The following is a 24,025-nucleotide window of genomic DNA, read 5'->3' as shown; positions in this document are numbered from 1 at the left end:
CGGGCGGCGGCGGCGGCTCTGGCAGGAAGGGGCCGGGCGAGCGTCGCTCTTTCGGAAGCAAAGCGGGAGCGCGGCGCGCAGAGGCGCGTCGCACACGCAGCGGAGCCGGTGGTCCCGCCGGGGGGGGGGGGGCGCGGCCCGCAGCTCGGGGGAGCCGGGCGCCATGCCCTGCTTGGCCGGGGAGCTGCAAGGACATTCCTGCAGGCAAAAAGATTCCAGCGGGGGGCAGCAAATGGTGAAACAGATGTGGCCAAAGCCCGCTCCTCCGGGGATCGGGTGTAGCAGGGACCCCATGGGCCCCTGAACCTTTATATCAGCGAGTGCAAGAGGCGGGGTGGATGGGCCGTGTGGACACTCGGGGCCGACCTCATGGGACGACCCGAGCGTGCCCCTCATCCCGCTCAAGCCAGACCAGGGCTTTCCCTCTGCTTTGCAGACCACCGCAGCTGCTCCGAGACCCCAGTGCTTCCAGACAGCCGCACCTCGGGGCCCCGCGACACTGGGAGACAGTGCCCAAGAAGGTGACAGGGCAGGAAGGTGTCTGTAATCCCGCTGCAAAACGAAAACCATCAACAGGAAAAAAGTATAATCTATCAAAATAGTAGTGGTTACGGGGCTACAGAATTAGGGCCATGGTGCTAAGTTATTTTCTTCCTGTGCTATTTTGTTAATGTGACTGCCCCTTCCAGTCTCCTCAGGAAAGCAACTACCTGCTTTCGGCCTGTTCTCAAGAAGATAGTGTATTTTACTTTATTTGCGCATCTGTTCATTATATTTCTCTCCTGCTCGGCAGCCAAGCTCTTTGGAGTGTTTTCTGGAGGGCAGGGCACAGCGGATAGCGGTGAGAAGCTGCACAAATATTGTGGAACGCCTGACCTCACAAAGCACAGCTGGCCTCTTTCCCCTTGCCAGCCGGCCCTCGGAAGTCGCTGAGGACAGTGTCTGAGTTCAAAAGTCAGGGCAACCCAACATGGGTGTCCCTGTGGTACAAATCTGGACTGATTTTTCCAGGGTACAAACCTGTACAAACCAGGTTGTCTGTGGGCAACAGCCCATGGGTTATTCTACCCATGGGGGGTTGCCCTGTCATCTGAACCCTGCTTTGCAAAAATGCATGAATGATCCGCTTGGGTCTGGTATGAACAAAGTGTTTGCTTAGGTCAAGCAGAGGTGTCAATTTTCTTTCAGCTTAAGGGACAAATTCAGTGCAGGGAAAGATCCTGGACTTGATCCTGGGCACCCAGGAATGAAGATAAAGGGAGTAAGTCCACATTAGCAACTCACTGACTGCACTAAACCCCCCAGGAGACCCCTTTGGGCCCCCCAAGATGGACAAAAAGTCAGATGAATGCTTTGATACCTGTATCCTCAGCTTTTGTTGCTTGTTAGCACACATTTCAAACATGAATTACTGTAGTTGTACTGCGCTGATCATCCCTGCAAAGTGATCTGAGTCAGCCTAGAAATGCAGGAGACAACTGGAGATGGGAAAAAGAAATGCACACAGGAAAAATTGGTGGAGGGGGTTACAAAGAGTTAATCTCCCTTCTTGGTGCAGTGGTCCCGAGCTGACTCGCCTCTCCCTGGGGCTGCTTTTGCTTTCATGTTAAAATCATCTTCCCATTGCTGGCATCCTGATTAGTTTGCCCCCCCCCGCCCCCCGGTGTGCCCAGGGGAAGCGTCTCCTTCCAGCTCTTGTTTGTCTGCTTATGATGTTCCTGTATTATCTCGCGGGGCATGGGAGAGCGCTCCTCCATGCGGCTCAGTAATATGGCTTGCTGTGGGACACCGACCCGAGATCCCTCGCCGGCACGAGGCACAGCGGCCGAGTTCCGCAACCGCACCACGCCCACAGGTGCCCTGAGGAACGCAAAAGGACCCTGCAGGCTGGAGGAGTCCACGTCAGTGAGGCCCTGTTGCCACGCCGGCTTCAAAGAGCACCTTGAAGGAGTCATCCGTGGTGCTAAAACTGTTTGGGGCCCGTGGTCTGGTGCCTTGGCTAGACCCTTAAAAGTTCAGACTGGAATCTGGAGTGGCAACACGGCCCCACTGACATGGGAACTTCTGGCTCCTCTGGAAAAAGCAGCCCGGCTTGTTGGCCAGGATCCTCCCAGATGGAATTCGGTGTGTCTCCAGTGGGGGAAAGCAGGTGTGGGCAGCACGGGAGACATGCCGAAAAGCCCTACTGAAAGAAGGGGACCCCTCCCACAGCCGGGCTCCCGGCCGTCGTCCATAGTCCGGAGTCCTCCTCGCACGAGTGGACGCTCTGATGAGGCGAGCAGGCAGGGGTTACAGGCAGCTGCCTCAGCCCCGCCCAGAGCATGTAGCTCATGGGCACGAAGCCCTCCCGGGCGGCCAGGGATGCGCAATCGAACGAGTGGCCACAGCAGGGGTGCGTCCCACGTGCGCAGAGGGGGAGGCCCAGGCGGCATGCAAATAGTCGCCAGTCCCTCTGCAGTGGTCCAGTCTGATCGACTCCACACATGATCTATTCCACGCTGGCTGTCCACACCACCCAGATTCCAACGGCATGAGAACCCGCACTCGAGAGAGCATGGGTTATTGATCGGCAACCGTCAAATTCTATTCTCATCATTATATTACATATAATATTGACTTCCTTCCTTCCTTCCAAGGTTCTCTTCCCCATGTTGTCCTCACAGCAACAGCCCTGTGAAGTAGGTTACACTGAAAGTCTCGGGCTGGTCCAAAGCATTCACGGCCGAGCGGGCTGAATGACCCATCGACGGCAACCCAGTGACAAACCACGGGTTCTCTTCATGGGTTGTTTGTGGTTAACAAGCCATGGCTTGTTAGCATGGCTGGGTTCAGGCATTAGGAAAACCCATGATGCAGCCACAAGAGCATTGGACTTGGGAGATCCAGGTTCTTGTCCCCATCCAGCCATGAAGCTCAGTGGATTTTCTGGGCCAGTCGTGGCCGTGCAGCTTGACTTGCACCGCATGTGGGGCAGGATGGCAAGCCCCGAATCATCCGGGGCTGTGAGGCTACAGGGAGAGGAGAACACAGTAGACACCTCGGAGTTAAAACAAAATAAACCCGCAGTTCAACGGCAACCCACACTCAGCCCTGAATGTCCCTGGCTGGCAGCGACGCCATCTCTTCCCCAGCCCCATGTGGAGTCGTGAGGAATCAGCTCAGAGCATCGACCTGTAGCTGATTGCCACCTGTCCTTCACTTGATGTATTGCGTTCAGGAAAATTTCACTTATTTACCATCTCGGAGCACATGCATTTGTTCTCCCCCCCCCCTTTTTTTTTTCTTCCTTGCAACAAATCTATCAGGTAGAGTGGTCTGCAAAAGAGAAGCTGGCCCCCGGTTGGCCCGCAAGAATCACGAGGATCTGGACCTTAGGGGTCTGACCGGTGGTACTCAAACCACTATACAACACTGCCCTTGGAATTACACTGCCTTGGATACAATGCTTGCACCACGTGGGTTTGTAACCCCTCTAGTGTACACAGGGGTACATTTTGCTTGCTGCCGGGGGCTGTGGGAGCTATTTATTGCTCTGAGATCTATTCAGACCTATTTCTTTTAGCCAGAACAATCCAGAAATACAATAAACGGTGTAACCACAAGGCAAAAGTGAAATTAGAAACAAAGATCAAAGGAGCAAAGCATCATAAACACCGAGATAAGACAGCATCCCTTATCTAATTTACAAACCGGGGGTGGGGGGGGTTGTTACACTGGGCTGCTGTAGGAAAACCCACAGATTGTCCTGCGCAACTCCAGTGTTTTGACCCGGATGTCTCCGCATAGCAGTTCAACCTCCCAGTTTTTACATTTTGCCATTTTGTCTTCAGTTTATACATTGAGGCTGGGGTGGATGGGAGTTGAAGTCCAACCATGTTAGAGGGTGAAATGCTCTCTGGGCCAGCTCTTAGTGTCTTTAACTGAAACGCTTTGGGGGAAAGGCAATTGCAGGATCAGTATTGTTAGTAATTAATTAAAATATTAATAATTAATTCTTAGTAGTATTTTTTTCTTTCTGCAAGAGACCCTAGGTGGCTTAACCGATTCTCCTCCAGTCCTTTTTATCTTCACAACAACCCTGTGAGGTGGCTTAGACTGAGAGCCTGTGACTGGCCCTGAGTCACCCCGGTGAGCTCCGTGACTGTAGCGGGACAAGAACTCGGGCCGTCATCTTTGGAACCCGAATAGGAACAGAAGGGGAACATTGCAAACAAATCCCTAATTTAGTTTGTGAAACGTGAGAAGGCGTGCAAAAATGGTGGCACCGAGCATTATCACTCCCTTTAAAAGCCACCGAGAGGTAAGAGGGATGTATCGGCGTTCCTGGGGAAAGGCTGAGGTTTGCGAAAGGAAAAAAAAATCCAAAGGGGGCAGAAAACCTAAAGTGGCAAAAATAAACAGCAGCCTCAAGGATGCACAGCATGCTGGATGCGTGCTGGGGAGAAAGGGGACTGGCGGGATGGAATGGAGTATTGCGGAAGAGGGCATGGCCGGCGGGAATTCTGAAGAGGACTATTCCACATTGCAAAAAATAGGGTGCTCGCTCTATCAGCATGGGTGAGACCAAGGACGTGCTGAATGTCCACAGAAAGAGCAGTGGTGAAAGCACACACCGGAAGCGGAGGATTCCCCAAATCGATCTAGTCCTGGACCTCCTTCCACCTGCTCGTGGGCGTTGGTTTGGAATTTCAGGTCATATGCAACATTCGCTTTGAACTGCCAAGCGGGGCAGGGGGGGGGGAGCATTTGCCTTGCAAATGGCACTGATATGCTGGAATGAGAACACTCCCCTCGGCTGGGCGTCTGACCTGTTTTAATACCGAATTTGGGCTCAGACCTTCTGGGGTCTCATCTGTGGTTTGGCTGGTCCAAATTCCCAGAGAGACAGTGGGGTACAGTGGTTGGAGTCTTACACGGGGACTCGGGAGACCCAGTTTCAGGCCCCACTTGGCCTCAAAGCTCACTCAGTGCCTTTGCAACACTACCCACCTTCCAACCTAGCCTACCTCACAGGGTTGTCGTGAGGCTAACACAGAGAAGGGAAGAATTACATATACTGCCTTGGGCTACTTGGAAGAAAGGGAAGATATGGACGCCACTACTTCATAAATAAGGACCACCATTTACAGCAGTGATCTCAGGCATTTTCTAAAAATTCGGTATTCAGACCCTTGCTGATACATTCACTCACAACTATAATTGCTGTCAACGGGCTTCTGCCAAGGAATGAATTGGGGACAGAGAGAGACTTCTGCAACCAAGAAATACCAGCTTGCTTTGGTTTACTGAACTTTTGTGCCTCTATACAATTGTTTTACACCATCCCAATGTTGTATCGCAACGCCGATTCCAGGCTGCGATGCAACAAAACATGGAAAAGACAAAGGGCGCTGGCACGTCTGCAAGACACCGGGAGACGGCAGAACAAGCTCTGCTATGGGAGAGCAATGTTCCATCTAGGCAAGGCTGGAAGGCAGATCTGGGACCGCCGGCTGCAGGTCAGGGTGCCCTGGTAATGAAAAAACGGCTCATTAGACTCCAAGGAGTAGCAACGCAATGCAAATTTGTACTTGTGCTTGCGGCCCATCCCAGGGCGGAGGTGGTATAGGCCCACCCGCTTGGACCCGGCTCCCACCGGTGGATCAGACATGCAAGGCAAAAATAACATGAATCGCACCACAATCTTCACTGAACAGTGGAAGTTCTGTGGGGTTTTCAGACTGGACCTTTCATCCCCAACCGCACGTAGAGATAGAAACACAGAAACAGAGCGAGGCAGAGCACAGTTGTGTTCCTATTTACTGTGTTTGCACGTGAAAGCTGGTCAGTGAAGAAAGCTGATTGGAAGAAAAAGGATGCATTTGAGATGCGGTTTTGGAGAGCTTTGCAAATACCTGGACTAAAAGAAAGCCGAACAAGTGCGTCTCCAATTAAATCAAGCCAAAACATTCCCCAGAAGTAAAAATGGCAAACTGGAGGCTGTCTTACTTTGGACACAGCATAAGAAGTTAATCTTCCGTGAAGAGGGCAACCAGGCTAGTGAAAATCAGGGGCAGGAGATGAACAGGACGACCAAAGATAGAAACATAGAAACAGAGCGAGTCAGAAGGGGTCTCCCGGGCCATCTAGTCTGACCCCCAGCTCCAACCGACTCTGCTCATGACATGCCCACCATGTGCATGTCCAGGTGAGATGGATCAAGTTGACATGCAGAAGGCTTTGTAAGAGCAGCTTTGCTTAATTCACAGTAGATAGGGTTCAACTTTTGTACTTGGTGTATGCTCAGAAGCAAGTGCAACCATAAAAAGAATTGAACGGACACATGCTGCTCCCATTTGGGTCAAAACCACAGAGCCCTGGTAAGAGACATGGGGGTGCGACAAGCCCGGAGGCTCCTAGGCCACAACAGGGCTTTTTCACCTTGGCATCTGCTTTGTGCAACTGAGGAACCGAGGCCGGGTGATCCCCATTTCCACATTTCCACTCCGTTTGGCCCCCAGCAACAACTCTCGCTTCCCATCTGCCCAGTTACCACCCCAGGAAAACAAACTGCCTTTAGTTCTTTCCAACACACCAAATCTAGCAAGCTCTCTCTCTTTGCAGTCTGTTTTTAAAGTGTCCCTAGCAGGATATCGATGCACCAAATGAAAATAACGTTTGTGGTCTCCTTGCAGATGTCAGCAGAGACAACTATTTCCTTGGGACCCCATGTCTGGCACATGTGTGTGTACACACACACACACACACACACAGCCTGTGTTTGGAGAGGGAAGAGGGTTGCTAGTTTGAAACGCTACTGGCTTAAGCCTTCCCCAAAGTAAAACCTCATCAGCCTTCCCCAACTGGGCATCCTCATCCTCAGCACGTTACACTTCTGTACTGCCCATGGCCAAAGTTCTCTGGCCGGTTCACAGTTTAAGTCCCCCATCCAGATTTCAACCAGATCTGACCCTGCTTAGCTTCCAAGATTTGGCAGGCTCAGGCACCTCAAGCTATGTGGACGCTACTGGCATCCTGCAGATGGGTCAGACTACAGTTCCCATTATCCCCAGCCAGCATGCTCACTGGCTAATATAGAGAGCTAAGCTTCAACTTTGGATTTAGCATTATGGGTTCTAGCATCCAGGATCTGGGACAGCTCCAAGAGGTGGGATCCTAACAGCAGGCCTGAAATTGGGCGAGTGGTCCAGACAGAGGAGTGAACAGATTTATAAGGCCTGGTGGAACCCTATTGGCCACCTTGGGTCAGCTGACCCTGTAGCGGCAATACCACCACCTGGCCACCCATGCTGGTGCTGGCGCTACAGCCCTGTGAGCATCAGTGAACCTCCTACCTGCACTGAAGCCTCCAAGCTGAGCTTCCTCACATCTTGTGCAGGTCAGCACAACTTGCTACAAGCCACAAGCACTTGCCTGATCACAAGCACAGCAAAACATTAAGAGGCGGAAAACGTGTGAATTGCCAAAGGGAGAGAAATGCATGAAAAGAAACCACAAAAACCTGAGAAGAAACCACAAAAACACACTGATTTCCACAAAACAAACACAGGTTAATCTATCAGCCCAGATGCAAATTCAGAAACCAGCATTTTACTTTAAATTGGAATATAGTGCACCGGCGGAGAGATGCATCAATTTGCCCTTGTCATCTGGTCGTGATGAGCCGGGAAATCATGCTTCCGGGCATCTTCTTTCCACAACTTGGAGCAATATCTGAAGGAAGTAGTGTATCCATGCACATCTCTGGCATGGGTTCTACGTCAAAAGGATGCCTACCTTTCAGGGATGAGACTGCTGGTGCAGAAAAATGGGACCTTCTGGGCTATAATACCCCTCCGCAGAATTCCCTTTCCCGGAACCGTTGCTGAACCACATTGTGCTGCCTTTTCTCCCCGTAGAAAGCAAACCTCATCTCCCAGGCGTGTGAAGGGCATAATTAGAGCAGGGCTGGACTGGTCTCCCTGATCCCAAAGCAGCCAACCCGGCACCTCTGGAAAACCCACAAGGAAGATGAGTTACAACAGCCCTCACCTGCTGTTCCCAGTACCTGGTATTTGGGGATATGTCCCCCTCTGATCCTAGAGAAAATGAGGACAAACCCCAGACAGCCTCGAAATGTTTTAATTTTGCGGTGCTTTGTGGGGAGGAATTTTGATGTGGATTCCTGTTTTATGATGTGATCATTTGATCTAGTTGCTTCAGGCAGCTAAAATAGAAAGGAAGGCCATTAGGTTAGTAGGTTGGTCTGTTTGAAAGGGTTTGTGGATGTAAATGGAGTTTGAACTTCTGGTGACTTGGAGGCAGAAGAAGGTCTGAGGCTGGGGAGAGGAAATTTTAGGGAGGTTTCGGGAAACGGGATCTTGATTGATGTGGGTTCTTTTCGATAATAAAAGGTGTGACCCTAAAATAAAAGGATGCATAGCCTTAGGGTATAATTCTTACGGTGCCAGGTTAAAACCTGTTTATTTAAACGCCATTTTAAGAATGAGTTTTTAGATTTTTAAACTGAACAGTCACATTTTATTTTATTATTTTATCCATTGTTATTTATTTTTCTCATGGTTGTGATTTATTCTCTTTTGCTTATTATTGGTTTAATTTGATGTTATTCCATTAGTAATGATTGACTTTATCATAATCTATTTATTACTATTTATTATATTATGGATTGTATTTTCACTGTTTTGATTTTATATTCTGTAAGCCGTCTTGAGACGTTTGTGAAAAGACGGGATAACAATGTTTTACTAAATTAATTAAAAATTACATTCTATAGAGTGCAGCATCTCTTGGTGTAGTGGACTTGCTCAGGAGTAAAATTACTCTGAAGCTAGTGCCATTCTTGGCACCCCTTTGAGCATTTGCTTTTTGACAGTCAGGCGAATGGTTTGAACATTTGTTTTCCCAGCATGGAAACAAATCAAAGGCGACGTTGAGCGTTTCCCCCAGCAGGATCCTGTTCTGTGCTATGATTCCTAAGAAGCTCCCGAGAGAAGAATTGGACTTGGTCAAATTTGCAGCATTCTTAGTATTCAGAACCGAGCTGCTTCTGTTGCGATCCATGCCCACAAAAGGGAGTATCGGCAGCTTTGCAGAGGTACACAAAAAGTTTGTGGGACCGGCGTGACAAACCAACTTTAGGGAGGATGACCCCCCTCCCCCCCAAAAAAATACCCCACTGGACATGCTGGTTGGTAATGGAATATGAACTAGCTGTTGCCTGGAGGAGAGGGATGGAGAATTGGAGACAATAGTGTATCCTGGGAAGCTGGGCATTATGTCTAGTCCACCCCACTGGAAGTGATATCTGTCATAGACTGGTGGGTTTGTTTGTTTGTTTGTTTGAGTTTTATGCTGCCTAATAGCTGAGGCTCTCTGGGCATTTGACAAAAGTAAAAATCAAGCAAAAGTGTAAAAAGACATCAACAAAAGTTAATCAAAAAGAAGAAACCCCTCATAGCAATTGCAAATGAATCCGCATGGAAGTGGCAGCGAATAAAATGCAAGACATAAAAACAAAGTTAAAAAGTTAACATGCTGGGAAACTAAAAAGGGTTTTGGCTGGCGGTGAAAAGAATACAAGGAAGGGTCCAGGCACACCTCTTTGGGGAGCTCATTCCATCAATGGGGTGCGACATCCAAAGGGGGGCTCCTTCTGCTAGGCACCCCCTCCCTTCCTTTGGAAGAGGCTCCCAGAGAAGGACCCCCAAAGATGAACTCAGGGTCCAGGTAGGTACATAAGGGAGGAGGCGATCCTGCAGAGAATCTGGCTTCGGGGCGTTCAGGGCTTTGTGTGTTAGCGCTAGGGCTTTGTTGCGTGGCAGGAGTATGGGGTGTGGAAGTGGTAAACTGTGGTCGGGGGAAACGGCATTCAGCAAGTACAGGCAGTGAGAGTGTCATAAAAGCTTCAGAGGAAGAGGCAGAGCCGGTGAGAGAAGTCTGGAAACTCGGAAGAGAAGCCGGTGACCTCACACCGAGAGCTGCTCGGCCGCCGATATCCTCCTCTCCCGTTGGGCTGCTCAGATGTGGGGAAGGTCAACCTAGGAAAGGAAGTTCTGGCAAAGTGCTGCGTATCATCCACTTCCCAGAGAGCTCTGCAGCTAGCGAGAGAAAAACCAAAATGCTCAGTATACATCCAGCGGTTGGAGGAAAACCTCAGGATCCTTTTGTTGCTATGCTCCACGGTTGAACAGTCTGTGGGTTGGCAGCTGTGCTGGGGAGCTGATATTCTAATTTTTTCAAAGCAAAGTTGTTCGACTGCTTGACGAGGAATAGTCCATTCTTTTGGTTTGGAAACAGCTTTGCAGCAAGATTTCAGGAGGAGGGGAACTCGCGGTGGCAAATATGGCTCCTGATTTCATGAAAGGGCCGGTGCAAAAGAGCAGTTGTGCGTGTTTTTGCTTAGCATTTGCTAAAGACCCGGAATGGAAACGAAGGCTGGCCAGAGCGATTTACGCCTGGAAACTTAAGAGTGAGTCGCAGCGCTTCTTTCTCTGCAGATTGGGCTGCCTTCCCTGCAAGAAAGTCCGTTAGATTTTTCAAAAAATCCTTTCCTGGTTGATGCTTCTCTGTCTTAAGATCCGTGCAGGGCCAAATTCTTCCAGGGACTACATGGATGAAACAAAACCAAGAGGTGGGGGACTTTACCCAAATCACCGGTGTGCTTCCGCCTAAAGCTGTTTTTGCCTCCACCTGGGCCTCAGAGGACACCTTGCCGCCCTTTAGAACAAGGAAAGCACCTGCGCAAAAGACGGAAAATTGCCAGAGTACTGGCAGTTCGAAAACTAGAAAAAGTTGCAGCCATGTCAGGAGACCTCAAGGGCTGCATTTCATCCCCCTGGTCTGAGGATCTGTTTTATTCCTGTTTTAGTCCAGGATGCAAAATACATCCTGAAAAATCCACCAGTCCATGGAGAACTCTTTAGCCCAAGCCACTTACTGAAATAAAAGTTTCACTTACCTGGGAATAAACTCCATTCGACTCAATGGGGCTTGCTTACCTGGAAACATTAGTCTGTCTGTATCCTGCCTTTTTCCTTTCCAGGAGCTCAAGGTAGCTCGGCCTGGTATCTTCTGACGGATCCTCACAGCAGCCGTGCCTGGCCTGAGCAGTCCTCTGATCCGCTGAGGGTTACCACGCGATCCCTCCATGCAAGGCCAGACGAAGTGCTTTCAAGCTTTGCGAGAAGTTCAGAATGCCTGAGATGGGTATGGGGGAGAAATTTGTTCAGGCCAAATTTCAAGAACTCTCCTATTTGTGCATTTCCTGAACCGACATGAGAAAGCCAGTATGGTATAGCGGCCAAAAGCGCTGGACCGGACACACGAGATCTGCGTTGATTTATTTATTGTATTGATATCCCGCCTGTTTCCCCTTCAAGGAGCTCAAGGCGGCTTCCATCGTTCTCCTCTTCCTCTCAGTGTTATCCTCACAACAACAACCCTGTGAGGTAGGCCAGATTGAGAGTCTGTGACTGGCCCAAAGTGAGCTCCATGGCTGAGGGGGGACTTGAACCCAGATTGCCTGAGTCCCAGCCCTGCACTCTTAGCCACTTTGCTACCTCACACAGTTGTCATTGTGGGAATAAAACGGAGAGGAGGAAAACGTGATAAGCCACGTTCCTTTGCAGGGGGAAATAAGGCGGCCTATAAAGACGATGCAGTGTGTCACCCAAAACACAATCCAATTTTGAGATTTGCACTAAATTTTGCAAGGCAGCTCTCCACTTTAAAATACTGTACCAAAACCGGGTATACAGCGAGAAGGTGCATACAAAAACACATATATTAGCACAAATAATATATTAAAAAGCATTAGGTTCAAGTTGCACAGCCATGTGAATATTGGAAGTAATATACTGTACATGAAAATGCTGATGAACATTTAACTGTTTCAGTCACAAACTTAAGTGGAAGCAGGGGGAAGAGCTTTAAGATGGGGAAAATGAGCAGGGATGGCCGAATCCCTCTAGGCTGAGGATGCCCACATGCCCAGGGGGTCTCCCTGGACCCCTGCTGGGGGATCAGACCCCGTCGGGGCTCACTGGCACAAGTCATTTGCATTTGTTCCACCTGTGCAACCGCTTGTCCACCTGCTTCTCTCCCTGGGCCGGAGGATGTGCTTGCAAGAGGGAGGCCACACCGTGGCTTCAGTGCTCGCTCGCTTTCTTCCTGGCAGGCAGGCGAGCTGACGAGGAAGCCGGAGCAGCAGGTGAGACTGGGCAGAACCTCCCAGGTGCCTTAACCTGGAGACAGCAGCACACCAGCCAACGCCAGCCCTGCCCACCCCTCTGCGTCGCCTTCCCCTTACAACTCCCTTTGGACTGTAAGCTCCTCGGGGCAGAGGCCAATTGCCTCCTCGCCTTCTCTTCTAGCAGCTACCAAGGATAGGTGAAGCTTCTCCAGTCCTGAGCTCCACGGGAGCAAACACTTTCCAGGCATAACTACGGTCGCTGGTGCCAAGAAAAGGAATGGTGATCGCAGCAAAGCCGTGGGGCGTAGCCCTCGGATCTTTCCTGGCTGTGAAAGGGAAGCGCTTTCCATTTCCTGGCTTTGTTGCAAGCGATGCAGAAAAGGGAACTCCAGATTGTGTGTGTGTGTGTGTGTGTGCGCGCGCGCGCGCATACACACGCACGTGTCTGTTATGTCATGGTCCGTAGCTTTTGAATGGCAGGAAAACCAAAAAATACCACAGGGTTCAGTTAGCCCTTCCACCGCATCCTTCCCATCCTTTGCTTTCACTTTATTATCAGGATGTAGGGGAGGCTAGAAGAGCACATGGCAGGTGGAGGAGCCCCTCTCCCCTCCGTGGAAAACCTGCCCCCTTGCAGTGGGATTCTTCAACAAAGCAGTCCTGCCTCTGTCCCCCAACCTTCCCCTTTTCCCCTGAAGGCTGATCTCGGAACGGGGCCAGCAGTATGGTGTGTGGCCGTCCTGGATGATGCCCCATAGGCGAGAAATCAGCTCTGAGAGTTGTGTGCTGCCCAAGATGCCCTCGGGGGGCGGGGGGGAGTGGAGCCGGCCAGGACATCCACAGGAGCACCCTCAGGCCTGGATTAAACAGCGACTAGCTGGGATAAGCTCAGCCTTGTGCTGGACTTAAACTGGTGCACACTTCTTGAAGGGTACGGGGGTCTCTGGCCCATGAGAGACACATGACCTGTGATAAAACTATGCCTAAATATTTCACCTGGTCCTGTGGGTGCATGACACCTGCAGGGCAAGGCAGCTCCGGCGTTTCTCTTCTGGGAAACCTGCTGCCTCTGGCTTCTGGCCCTCTGGAGCGGATAACCTTCTCTCTCTAATTGCAGAATGGGAAGTCCAGTCATTGGCCGGACAAGACTGCCCCCTTCAGACCTCCAAAACTGGGCAGGTGCATACGTGCAAAAGAACAATTCAGTTTTTCATGCAGTGCACAAATGCCTGCATTAGAAACACGGAAACAGAGCGAGTCAGAAAATGCCTCCTGGGCCATCTAGTCTGACCCTTGGCTCCAGCCAGCTCCACTCATGACATGCCCACCACGTGCATGTCCATTAATTTGGCGGGTCCCCCATTTTTAAATGATTTGTGGTCACAGACACACCCTCTAAGGTGCCACTTGGGCTCCTTGAAGGGGTATCGGTGGCGGCCAAGCTGCCTTTTACGACGTCTGCAGCAAATGCGGGGGAAAGTCATGGTGAGCAGAAGATGGCTCAAGTTCTGGCAAGATGGGGGAGGCAATTTGGTCCTGCTGCTGTGCTCCCCCAGGGCTGCTGGCTGGAGGGACAACCCAGATTCAGGCTGAACGTCGGGAGAAGCTTCCTCACTGTCAGGGCAATAGGACAGTGGAACCGGCTGCCTGGAGAGGTGGGGGGCGCTCCCACCCTGGAGACACTCAAGGCACAACTGGACAGCCACCTGAGTGGGGTGGTGTAAATGGGTGTCCTGCAACAGCAGGGGGGTGGACTAGATGGCCTTCATGGCCACTTCCAACTCTACTGTTCTATGAAACCATTCATGGAGCCCTGACTGCCTGTGAGGCACAGCATGAGCTGTGTGCAAAGCCACCGGCCCACTGTGGGCTCCTTCTTGCCATGATATGCAAATTTCGCCATTATTATTCAGCAGGAACTGTCTGGACATGCAGTGCTCTGACTTTGCTGGTCTGGAGGCCACCAGGAAAACCGGATCTCGATCCACCTTAAGTTCCCTGGATGGGAAGTGGGACATAAACCAATCCTTCTGCATCCGATACTGGCGAGAAGGCCCTCCAGGAGAAAGGGCGCCTGTAGCGAGAAGAGCATCCTCACGTTGCAGGGACCGGGCAAACGAACGGAGGAATGCCACCACTCCCAAGGCAACTTTGTGGCAGGTAGCTTTGGAATTTGTTAAGTCACTTTCCAGGAATTTGTGGAGAATTCCTTGGGTGGTGTGACTTGCTGAAGAAGTCCCCTTCTCCAATGTGTGACGCACTCCCACCCCTGTGCAGAATGCCATGGCGGGGTGAGAACTAGCTTGTTAGCATTCGCCTGATGAGTTTTCACTTGCTTTGCAAGTCTTTGCCGGTACAAACAAACCCGCATGCGGCCTTTTCCTTTTCTCCAGTGCGTAGTTGGAGCATTTTTTGTGATCCGTGGATTGGAAAGCTGCAGTTGTGCGTGCTTTTGCTGAAAGGCTGGCAAAGGAAGTGGGATTGTGCCGGAATAGCTCATTGACGTGGACGTCAGCAGCTGCAGGGGGTGAATTATGGAAGGTGCATCGCATGTGTTGGAACAAGAAGTGCACCCACTTATCCCCAGTGCAAGTTAATTTCTAAGATGTGTTCTAAGGTGTTGTCCAGACGTTTGCGGCCACAGCTGTTTTGATCTAGTGCATTTTACTGTTTTTATACATCGTAGTATACTGCTCAGAGATCTTCAGCTACAGACAGTACAGAAAAGAAATAAATAGAAATAGGGGTAGTGCTGTTAAGTCGTTATTTGTTTCGGCGCCTGGCTAGGACCTTTTTATTTAAAACTTATTTTAATTGTTAAATTATTCGCATTTATAGGATTTTAAATTTTTAGCCGAGATGCACCAGGGGTTTTTTAATATTTTTTATTGTTATATTGTTATTATTTATGTATTTTGTTTCTGTTGTGAGCCACCCCAAGGCGTCGTTGCGATGGGGGCAGCATAAAAATGTTTTAAATAAATAAATAGAGAAGGTTTAAAAATAAACTCCCCCTTTTTTAACAATTGTGTCAGACGAGGGAAAACCGATTTCAGCAACACCCTGGCAGGTGCGTCTAAGACTGGACTCAAAAATACATTCCAAAAGCTTTCTGGAATGTAGACTTTCTGGATCAGACAATTAACCACAAAAGCGGTTTCTTCTGTCCCAAAGCTCTGACACAGAATGCAAAACTTCATTTTTCCTAACACGCTTTTTCCTAAGGTGGTGTCATTGTAAGAATGGTCATTGTTAGAATGGTGTAAGCTGCCTTGAGCCCTTTGTAGGAAAAAGGCAGGATATAAATCGAAAATAAATAAATTGTGACAAGGAAAGACACTTCTAGCGGGACTTAATCAAAAATGTTGGGTGAGAGTCGCACAAAAGCTCCTTAAAAAACAAGAGTTTTCCCCACGTCGAACCTCTCTGCAAGGTTTGAAATGATGCCACTGAGAGAGGGGACAGTTCTCCCCACCCTTCTGAAAGAGCAAAATGGCATCTCAGTCACCAACGAAAGAGGTGCCCAGGAATTTAATACATGGGATGCATTTTTTTGTGCAGCAATTCAATTGGCTCCCTAATTTTTAAAAATTCACTGAATCACACAACTATCAAATCACAAAGCTGGAAGGGGCCAATAAGGACAGCTGGTCCAACCCACTTTGACGGTGCCGAGGTCATTTTGTAGTTTTGTAACCCGTGATTGCTTCTGCCTGTAATTTCTGCTCTGACTTTGTCTTCCTCTTGGCCTCGATTTGGGCCTGTTGCATTGCCAAATCAATTGTCACCGGTATTAGAAAGAATGCAGTATAGTTCATTTTTCACCATAAATGCTTTCTTTAGGCTTCCAAGTGACAGAAAGAAATAAAAAGATTATTTTTACCACTCAGTTGCTCTGGTTTATTTCCTCGTGGGAAACATCTGTATTGTAATAGCAGGCTGGTCTGTATTCCCTCAGAGAGACGCAATTTACACTTCTGCCAATGAGCCGTTAGCAGCTAAATTAATTAAGCTAATGGATACATATTGGAAAATGTCTGCTCAACTAAAAGGGGAAAAGCAGACATAAATAGCAAAATGGGAAGCCGCAGGATGACAACGTGTGAGAACAGTTGCTATTCATCAACTAATTGAAACGAAGTTCTTCCATGCCTCTGAGAGGTGAAATGCAGCTTTTCCAGAATGAAAATGGAAGGCACACTCCGCCCCAGCAAGTGAAAGGGCTTCGATGTGGACGGAGCGCCCCCTTCCCTGTGTGCCCCCCGCCCCTTGAGATCTGAGCCAGGGGCCCTGCTCCGGGAGCCTCCTTGAAAGAGATTAGGAGGGTGAGCCCCCGGAGGAGGGCCTTCTCTGTGGTGGCACCCCGACTGTGGAATACACTCCCCAGAGAGGTTCACCTGGCACCAACATTATATTCTTTTCAGTGTCAGGCAAAAGCACTTTTATTTTCCTGCTATTTAATTATTGAATTGATTTTGATAGGGTTTTAGTATATCAATGGTCGGATGCTGTGCGGTTTGCTTTGTTCTACTCATTTATTGTAAGCTGTCCTGAGACGTTCTGTAAGGCACGGGATAGAAAAGCTTTTAATAAATAAATCTGGGGGCATGCAAGGGCCGACGGAGAGGAGGAATTCGTTCAGATGACCCGATCACTCACACTCCAGGTGGAGCATCGCTGGGCGAACACGAGTGGATCAACCGCAATGACTTGCTATGCTGGCTGGACACAACCAGGATGGTCAACAAGCCTGGGTGGTTCAGAAGGGGTGGGTTCAGGTAACAGCACAATGAAGTGTTGAGAGCTGGTTTGCGGCCGCTTTGCTCTTCTGCTGGCCTCCTTTCCCCCTTTCCTCTTGGAAGCGCTGCGGGGACCTTCACGGGGAGAAAGGAGGCATCCAAAGAGCTTCTGTTGTACAAACACTCTTGAAAACACAACAAGGAGAATGGGGCACGGATGGGGCACTCCTGACCCTCCTCCTCCAGAGAAGACCTATGGAGCAGGAGGTGAGGGCGCCTGATCCGTTCTGTGTTGCTGTCACATCTTCAGGTGATCCCCAGGTGGATCAGGAGCTCGCAGATCCTACCTGAAAAGAAGCCACTCAGGTGATCAGCTGAGCAGCGTGTGGCCCGACTTCAGACAACACAACAAGCCATCACGGTCAGGAGAAACTCTAAAATAGACCACACCACAATAAGTCACTACACACGGATCAGCAAATACACCCAACTTGCCAAGCTGCTCCTGGCAACCCACAGAGGTAAGAATCTAAGAGCATCAGGACAGCTTGGTGGGATCGGGGGAGGCTGTCCTAGTCCAGCTTCTGGTCACCAGAAGCTCATGAGATGCCTACAAGTTTCCCAGCAATTGGCATGCATGTTTCCTTACGCAGGTTTCCCAGGTAATACCATACTGAGCCTCTGAAGTTGCAGAAAACATCAACCAGCGGGACTCTCAGGCCCTGATCGCTAGGAACTAGCCCACCTCCTTTAAACTCATCCAGCACAACGCCAATTGTGAATGAATTAAGAATTTCTTGGGGTTTTAGTCCTTTCATTTTTGTTGTTGCCAGATCTGCTGACGTGTTTGCAATCTCTGCAGGGCTGCTGGGTTTCTTTTTGTGGAATTTATACCATAGTTTAAATTTTTAGGCAAGTGATCTTTTCTTGTGCTCTATTCCACAGTTTTAATAGCTTTGGCTCCCGGCCAGTATAGCTATACAATAAATAAATACACTTGTGGCAGCAAATTCCATAGTTTGGCAATTGTTTAACAATACTGTGCGAATATACTGTGCCTTATATTTGTCCTGAATCTCCCATCATCCACAAGCCGTGCGCAAGGAAGTTTGATCACCTTCTGGCTGAACTGCTGCTTGGATAACGCTTCTGATTTCCAAGATATTCACCCACTTCGTTATCTCTGCCAGCCACTCCATCTCTCACTCATATTCCTTCTCTTTGCACCAAAAGAACCAAAAGTTTGCCTTGTTCTGCCTATTTAAAGAAATCTGATGGAATACTCATAACAGAATTGCCTAATTTAGTCCCGGAGTAACCACCTTTGTACAAAAGGCATTTATTGTGCCCTTATAATTCTTCACTCATGAGAGTTTATATTTGTTTATTTTTGTCTTTATAAGTACTGTCATCCTACAGGGCTTTTCAGTGCTTTGTAACTATTTCTAGGATTGTTTTTTCTATTGGGAAGCATAGAAATTAAGTGAATTAATAAGACAAATAAATGAGTAAATAAAAATAATAAATAGATAAATCAGGTATATCTGTGAAGGATGGCACAAAACCCTTGTGCATTTGCACATTCCGCTGTGCCACACTGCCACCTAGTGGTTCTGCAATGGAACACATAGGAAGGGCAACCAAGCAGAACCCCGGAGCACAGAAGCTGATTTTAATCCTGCAAAGAATCCAGAAGGTTCGGTAAAGTGGTGACTCTAAAAACCTGATGCAGAGACGCCTAAGAAGATCTCACTGCTACCACTCCATTCTCAGAGCCATCTAACCTCTGGCTGCATGCAGAAATCTCTGATGTACACGCCATGCAATGCTCAGACCAGAGCATATACTCTTCCTGTTTCTGCAGGGAAGTACTGATATTGTGTACTGCAGGATACAAGTCTTGAAACCGTACCCAGAATCTCCACCGGGCTCTCTCCTCCCTCTTGACTATCCCTCCTTCACTCCCAAACTTCTTGCTTCCCATACACGTATCCTGCCTCTCCAGCTCTCTCCCGCTGCCTTTCCTGCTCCTTCCTCCCATGTCCCCTTCAACAGAGATGCCACCACAGCTCCGTTTTAATCACTCTGCTCCTGGAATGCAAGCCAGGCCCCATAATTCATGAATTTAATCTTCACAAAGCGAGCGATTTAGTTGGAACAGAAGCAAAGGGGGGGGGGCGGGGTGCTTTGCAGAGGATGGCTCTTGCATTGCATCAGTCCAGGCAAGCAAAGGCCGTGGGGCTGCGGAAACCCCTTGAGGCACAAGCCGGCCAGAGGAAGGCAGCGCAGAGAGCTGCCTGCAAGCAAACCGCCCACCCCCACTGAACCGGCACTCCTCCTTCCTTCCTGGGGCCGATTCCTAGAAATTCTAGAAGCTGCGGTCAGACAAGGATGGCCGTTCACACAGAGCCGAAGCAGAGGCGATGCATCGCCCAAGCACGGCACCAACTGGCGTTACATTTGGACATGCAAATCTATATGCAGAGGTGCAAACGGGGAACGAATAACTATGAGTTCAGCAGAAATACGGCATCTATAATTCTTGTCATAATGAAGATAAAATGCTTAGGGGTTTTATTATATTTAAGCGGCATTTAAATATTGGCATACATAAGACATTGGAGAAGGCAGATTGGGTCACCGGGGGACCTGCTATCCAGATACAAAGTCTGCCTTACCCAACCTGGAGTCTTGCAGATGTGTTGGACTGCAATTCCCATAATTCCACTGGCCACTGCTGACTGGGAATTATGGGATCTGGAGACCACCCAGTCGGGGGAGATTGTGCTGGGGTTTTACAGGCCCCCTAATTAAGTGACCCTAATTATTTCCTCCCCCTTTCCAGCAAGAAAGCAGAGTGGCTTCCAAGGTTTCCTTTATCTCCATTTTTGCCTCATAACAAGAGCCCTTATAACAGAAAAATCCACATTGTAGGGAGTTGTTGGGGAAAAATGGAGAACACGAGGATTGTATGCATCCCCTCCGGTACTTTGGAAGCAGGGTGAGATATAAATATAATTAATAAAGAACATAAATATATGTTATCCACGCAGTTTCAAGCATGTTTTTGTGATCAGGAGGGCTAGAAACTTGGCCTGTTTTGTTTGTTTTTAAGAAAACAAGCTGAACTCTGCACCAACTGTTTTCTGGCATGAGAAAAAGCTCCTTTTGTGGTTACACTGGAGGGATGCACCCAAGGTGCCCAAATTTGCTTTCCTAAACATTTACAGCAGGGAAAATTTCTTCTGCGTAAACAAGCAGGATATTGCATTGCAATAAAGACAGCCCAAAGCAAAGCCTTTTGCAGGATCCAAGGAAGGCTAGGCTAAAATATTTATGTACACCCTAAATAATAGATTGCTTGCCGAAACAAAAAAAGCGGATTCCTGTGCACCCTTGCTGTCATTTTCGTTTCAAGCATCAGGGAAGGTACGTGAGTTTACACAGTTCAACAACCAGCCAAAGAAAGGCCTCAATCCATCAACCCAGGTAAGCTTTCCATTCTGTTTTGCATGTTGCTGGCCCACTTTATGGCTCTCTCTTTGCACGCACGTTGGCAGAGCAGGTGGGATCCCAGTTTCAAACCTGCCGCAAAGCGGTCCCTCTTGCAGAAGCAAGTAGAAGCTAGATATCGAGGGGAGAGGAAAGGTGGACCGATTTCAGCTTGGGGAGGTCATCTGCCAAAGTCCAAACGCTGAGAGGGCATCAGGAGTGGTCAAAACCAACACAGGGGCCCAAACCAGGCATGGCTACCTTTTCCTCTTCTTCTCTCTAAGATTCACAGAAACATAGGAACATAGCGAGTCAGAAGGGTCTCCCGGGCCATCTAGTCTGACCCCCGGCTCCAACAGGCTCCAGTCACGACATGCCCACCATGTGCACATCCAGCCTATCCTTGAACACCCACACCGATGGGGCCTCAACGACCTCTCGTGGAAGCCCATTCCACACCCTCGGGGTCCTGACTGTCAGGAAGTGCTTCCTGGCATCCAAACAAAACCTTGGCTTCCTGAGCTTTGCTCCGTTGGAGCGCGTCCTGCCTTCCTCTGCAGGGGAGAACAGGTCTCTACCCATCTCCATGTGACATCTCCTCACATACCTGCATGTCGCCAACATATCCCCTCTGAGTCTCCTCTTCTCCAGGCTGAAGAGACCCAGTTCCCTCAGTCTCGCCTCATACGGCATCCCCTGCAAACCGGCCACCAACCTTGTGGCCCTGCGCTGCACTGACTCTAACCCGGCTATATCCTTTCTGTAATGAGGGGTCCAAAACTGAGCACAATACTCCAGTTGCAGGTGCACCAGAGTCATGTAGAGTGGTAGTAATACCTCTCTTGATCTAGAAGCCACACTTCTGGCTGTGCAACCAAGGGTGGCGTTCGCCCTCTTGGCCACCGCATCCCACTGCTGACTCATGTTCAGCCTGCAGTCGACCAGCACCCCGAGGTCCCTTTCACAAGTGCTGCTCTCCAGCCACTTGTCCCCTAACCTGCACTTACGACACCCATTCCTCTGCCCCAAGTGCACGACCTTGCACTTATCCGCATTGCACGCCCTCCTGTTGTCTCCACACGCTCTCATCCCTTTTCCCAAAGAAGATGTAGTTTATTCTAGTCGGAGGTTTAATCTGATCATCTCAGTGGATTTAAAATCCAGGTGGGACTTGCAAGCTACCTGCTGCTTCCTTATAATGTATAATGACATCCGGACCTCACACCTGCTGTTGTGCTCATTACGAGTCCTTCTCTACCACCCAGAAATCCTAAGCCAGGGTGGACAACTTGTGTGGCCTTCCAGATGCTTTGGGAGAAGGAAACAAAGAGGAAAGACATGATGAAAAGCCCTAAGTGCCAGATTTTCACCAGCACTTGAGATTTCTCAGCTTCCCTTCCCTGTTTCCCCTTTTCTTTTTTAGTAACACATGGGCTTCCCCATCTCATCTCATATTCTTGATGTGTTGGCCTACAACTCCCATAATCCCTCACCATTGGCCTTGTGGCCTTGGGTTGATGGGAGTTGTAGGCCAAAATATTTGGAGAGCTACAATTTGTCCACAAGTGCCTTGAATGTCAGAACCATGAGGTCAACGCAGCCTAGGAAAGTCTGAAAATGATCCATGTTCTGCCTTGTGAGCATGATTCATGCTCCAACTTTCCTCATGCACTGTCAAGAGCTCTCATGCGCTGGGAGGCCATGGCTGGTGAATCCCGGTCCTTCTGAAAAGCAAAAGAGAAACAGAAGCAGAGGGAGTCAGAAGGGACTTCCCAGGCCATCTAGTCTGACCCCCGGCTCCAGCCGGCTCCGCTCACGACATGCCCCCCATGTGGACGTCCAGCCTTGCCTTGCATTGCTCATGTTCTAGCTAATCCCTTCCCAGGTTAAACCTATCCATCACAGGCCATTTCGACAGCAGACTAATGCAAATCTAAAAACGCACACGCATGGGAACTAAGGTACACGCCGTGAGCCAGAGGGTGGCAGCCAGTGACCCCAAAGGGCAGCACTTGTATGTGTTCAGTTGCAAAGTTGTTCCCAACTCTTTGCGACCCCACGGACAACACTCCTCCAGGCCTTCCTGTCCTCCACCTTCCCCTGGAGTCCACTGCAGCTCACGCCGACTGCTTCAGTGACCCCATCCAGCCACCTCATCCTCTGCTGTCCCCTCCTTCTTTTGCCAGCTATTGTTCCCAGCATCAGGCTCTTCTCCAGGGAGTCCTTCCTTCTCTTTAGGTGGCCAAAGTATTTGAGCTTCATCTTCAGCATCTGGCCTTCTAAAGAGCAGTCAGGGTTGATCTCCTGTAGGACTGACCGGTTTGATCGCCTTGTGGTCCAAGGGACTTGCAGGCGTCTCCTCCAGCACCACAATTCAAAGGCCTCAATCCTTCGGCACTCAGCCTTCCTTATGGTCCAGCTCTCGCAGCCATGCATTGCCAATGGGAAAACCACAGCCTTGACTACACAGACTTTTGTCGGCAGGGTAGAACCCAGCAGGGCCAGTGAGACTTGGGCACGATCACTTGGCTAGAAAAATGGAACTAAGAAGAAGGGATGGAATGGAGTGTGCCAGAAAAGGTTGTGGCTGGCTTGAACCCTTAAATGGAGCCCTCCGTGCAACGGAGCCGCAGTTCCCCTTGCACTCATGTGCACTGGCAAAGCGATCACTTCTGCATTTCTAGTGTTTTGTTTCTTTAAGCCTCCAGAACATGTAAAAATTGCTCAGTCTATGATTTCACCGTTCTTTATCAATGCTGCAAATTTATCGCACTCCCTCCCTCAGGACTCCTTTCGAGAAGTGTTGACTTAATGAAACGAAGCCAGTTCCATTCAGTGCCACAAGCGCCTGGTGCTTTCGAACAGATCGTGTGTTCCAGCCTCCACAGCCCCTGTGTACCTGCAGCCAGACTGTACTGCTAGAACATTGCAGCAAATTTTTAAAGCAGGTTTAATGCCTCTGGTTAAACGCAGAACACCCCAAAACTGGCACAAATGACACTGGAATGAAGAACTCTGTACAGGACGCTCAGATGCAAAGGTGTTTTAGTCAGAGAAAAAGAGATGGCTGTGGTTAGGTAAGGCATTCGCGTCGGGAATTGGCTTCCCTGGGAAGTCACAGAAAGCAAACAATTTGGGGAGTTCATATTTTGATGCTTGGAGGTTGTCGCATATAGGAAGGCTTCCCACAGCATGCAGACTCACTTCTCTGTTGCAGTGGGAGCCAGTATCACGGCCCACACAAAAAAACCTTCCCCTTTTCAGCCAAGAGCTTCAAAAAACGGTCACTGCCGTGCCGTTTAGTTTAGCAAAATCCCATTTCTGGGGACAACATTAAAGGTGATGTTAGGGGCACCCAAACAAACTTCCTAGGACTAGTCTGGGGCTTTTGAAAACTGAAAATTAGCCCTGCAGGCTAACAAGGAAGGAATAGACAGTATGGGAGAAACTCTGTTCTTTCTGGGGATTCCCCACATCTTTTCCCATGCCGGGGATAATGGACATTGCAGCCCATTTGGAGGTTCCCCACTCTGGTATTTCCTTGCAAAGAAGGACCAAGAACGAAAAGCCTGGATTTCCCTATATTGCATCTCCTTAATCA

General features: G+C 49.4%; 2 protein-coding genes across 2 annotated transcripts in view; both read right to left on the bottom strand.

Annotated features, from left to right (window-relative positions):
- Positions 1–1,955, bottom strand: part of SPNS2 (sphingolipid transporter 2) — a 113,910-nt gene extending 111,955 nt beyond the window's left edge. The window contains exon 1 of the mRNA XM_044430365.1: positions 1,794–1,955. Coding sequence (XP_044286300.1) covers positions 1,794–1,955 — 162 coding nt within the window. The remainder of the gene's footprint in view (positions 1–1,793) is intronic.
- Positions 1,956–9,142: 7,187 nt separating this feature from the next.
- SPNS3 (sphingolipid transporter 3 (putative)) overlaps positions 9,143–24,025 on the bottom strand; it is a 54,450-nt gene continuing 39,567 nt past the window's right edge. The window contains exon 12 of the mRNA XM_044430024.1: positions 9,143–11,199. Coding sequence (XP_044285959.1) covers positions 11,132–11,199 — 68 coding nt within the window. The 3' untranslated portion in view covers positions 9,143–11,131. The remainder of the gene's footprint in view (positions 11,200–24,025) is intronic.

This window comes from Varanus komodoensis, unplaced genomic scaffold, assembly GCF_004798865.1.
Source record: "Varanus komodoensis strain SLA01 unplaced genomic scaffold, ASM479886v1 scaffold20_1, whole genome shotgun sequence".
NCBI lineage: Eukaryota > Metazoa > Chordata > Lepidosauria > Squamata > Varanidae > Varanus > Varanus komodoensis.
The sequence above is the reverse complement of the archived record's forward strand: the minus strand, read 5'-3'. Positions and strand labels throughout refer to the sequence as shown.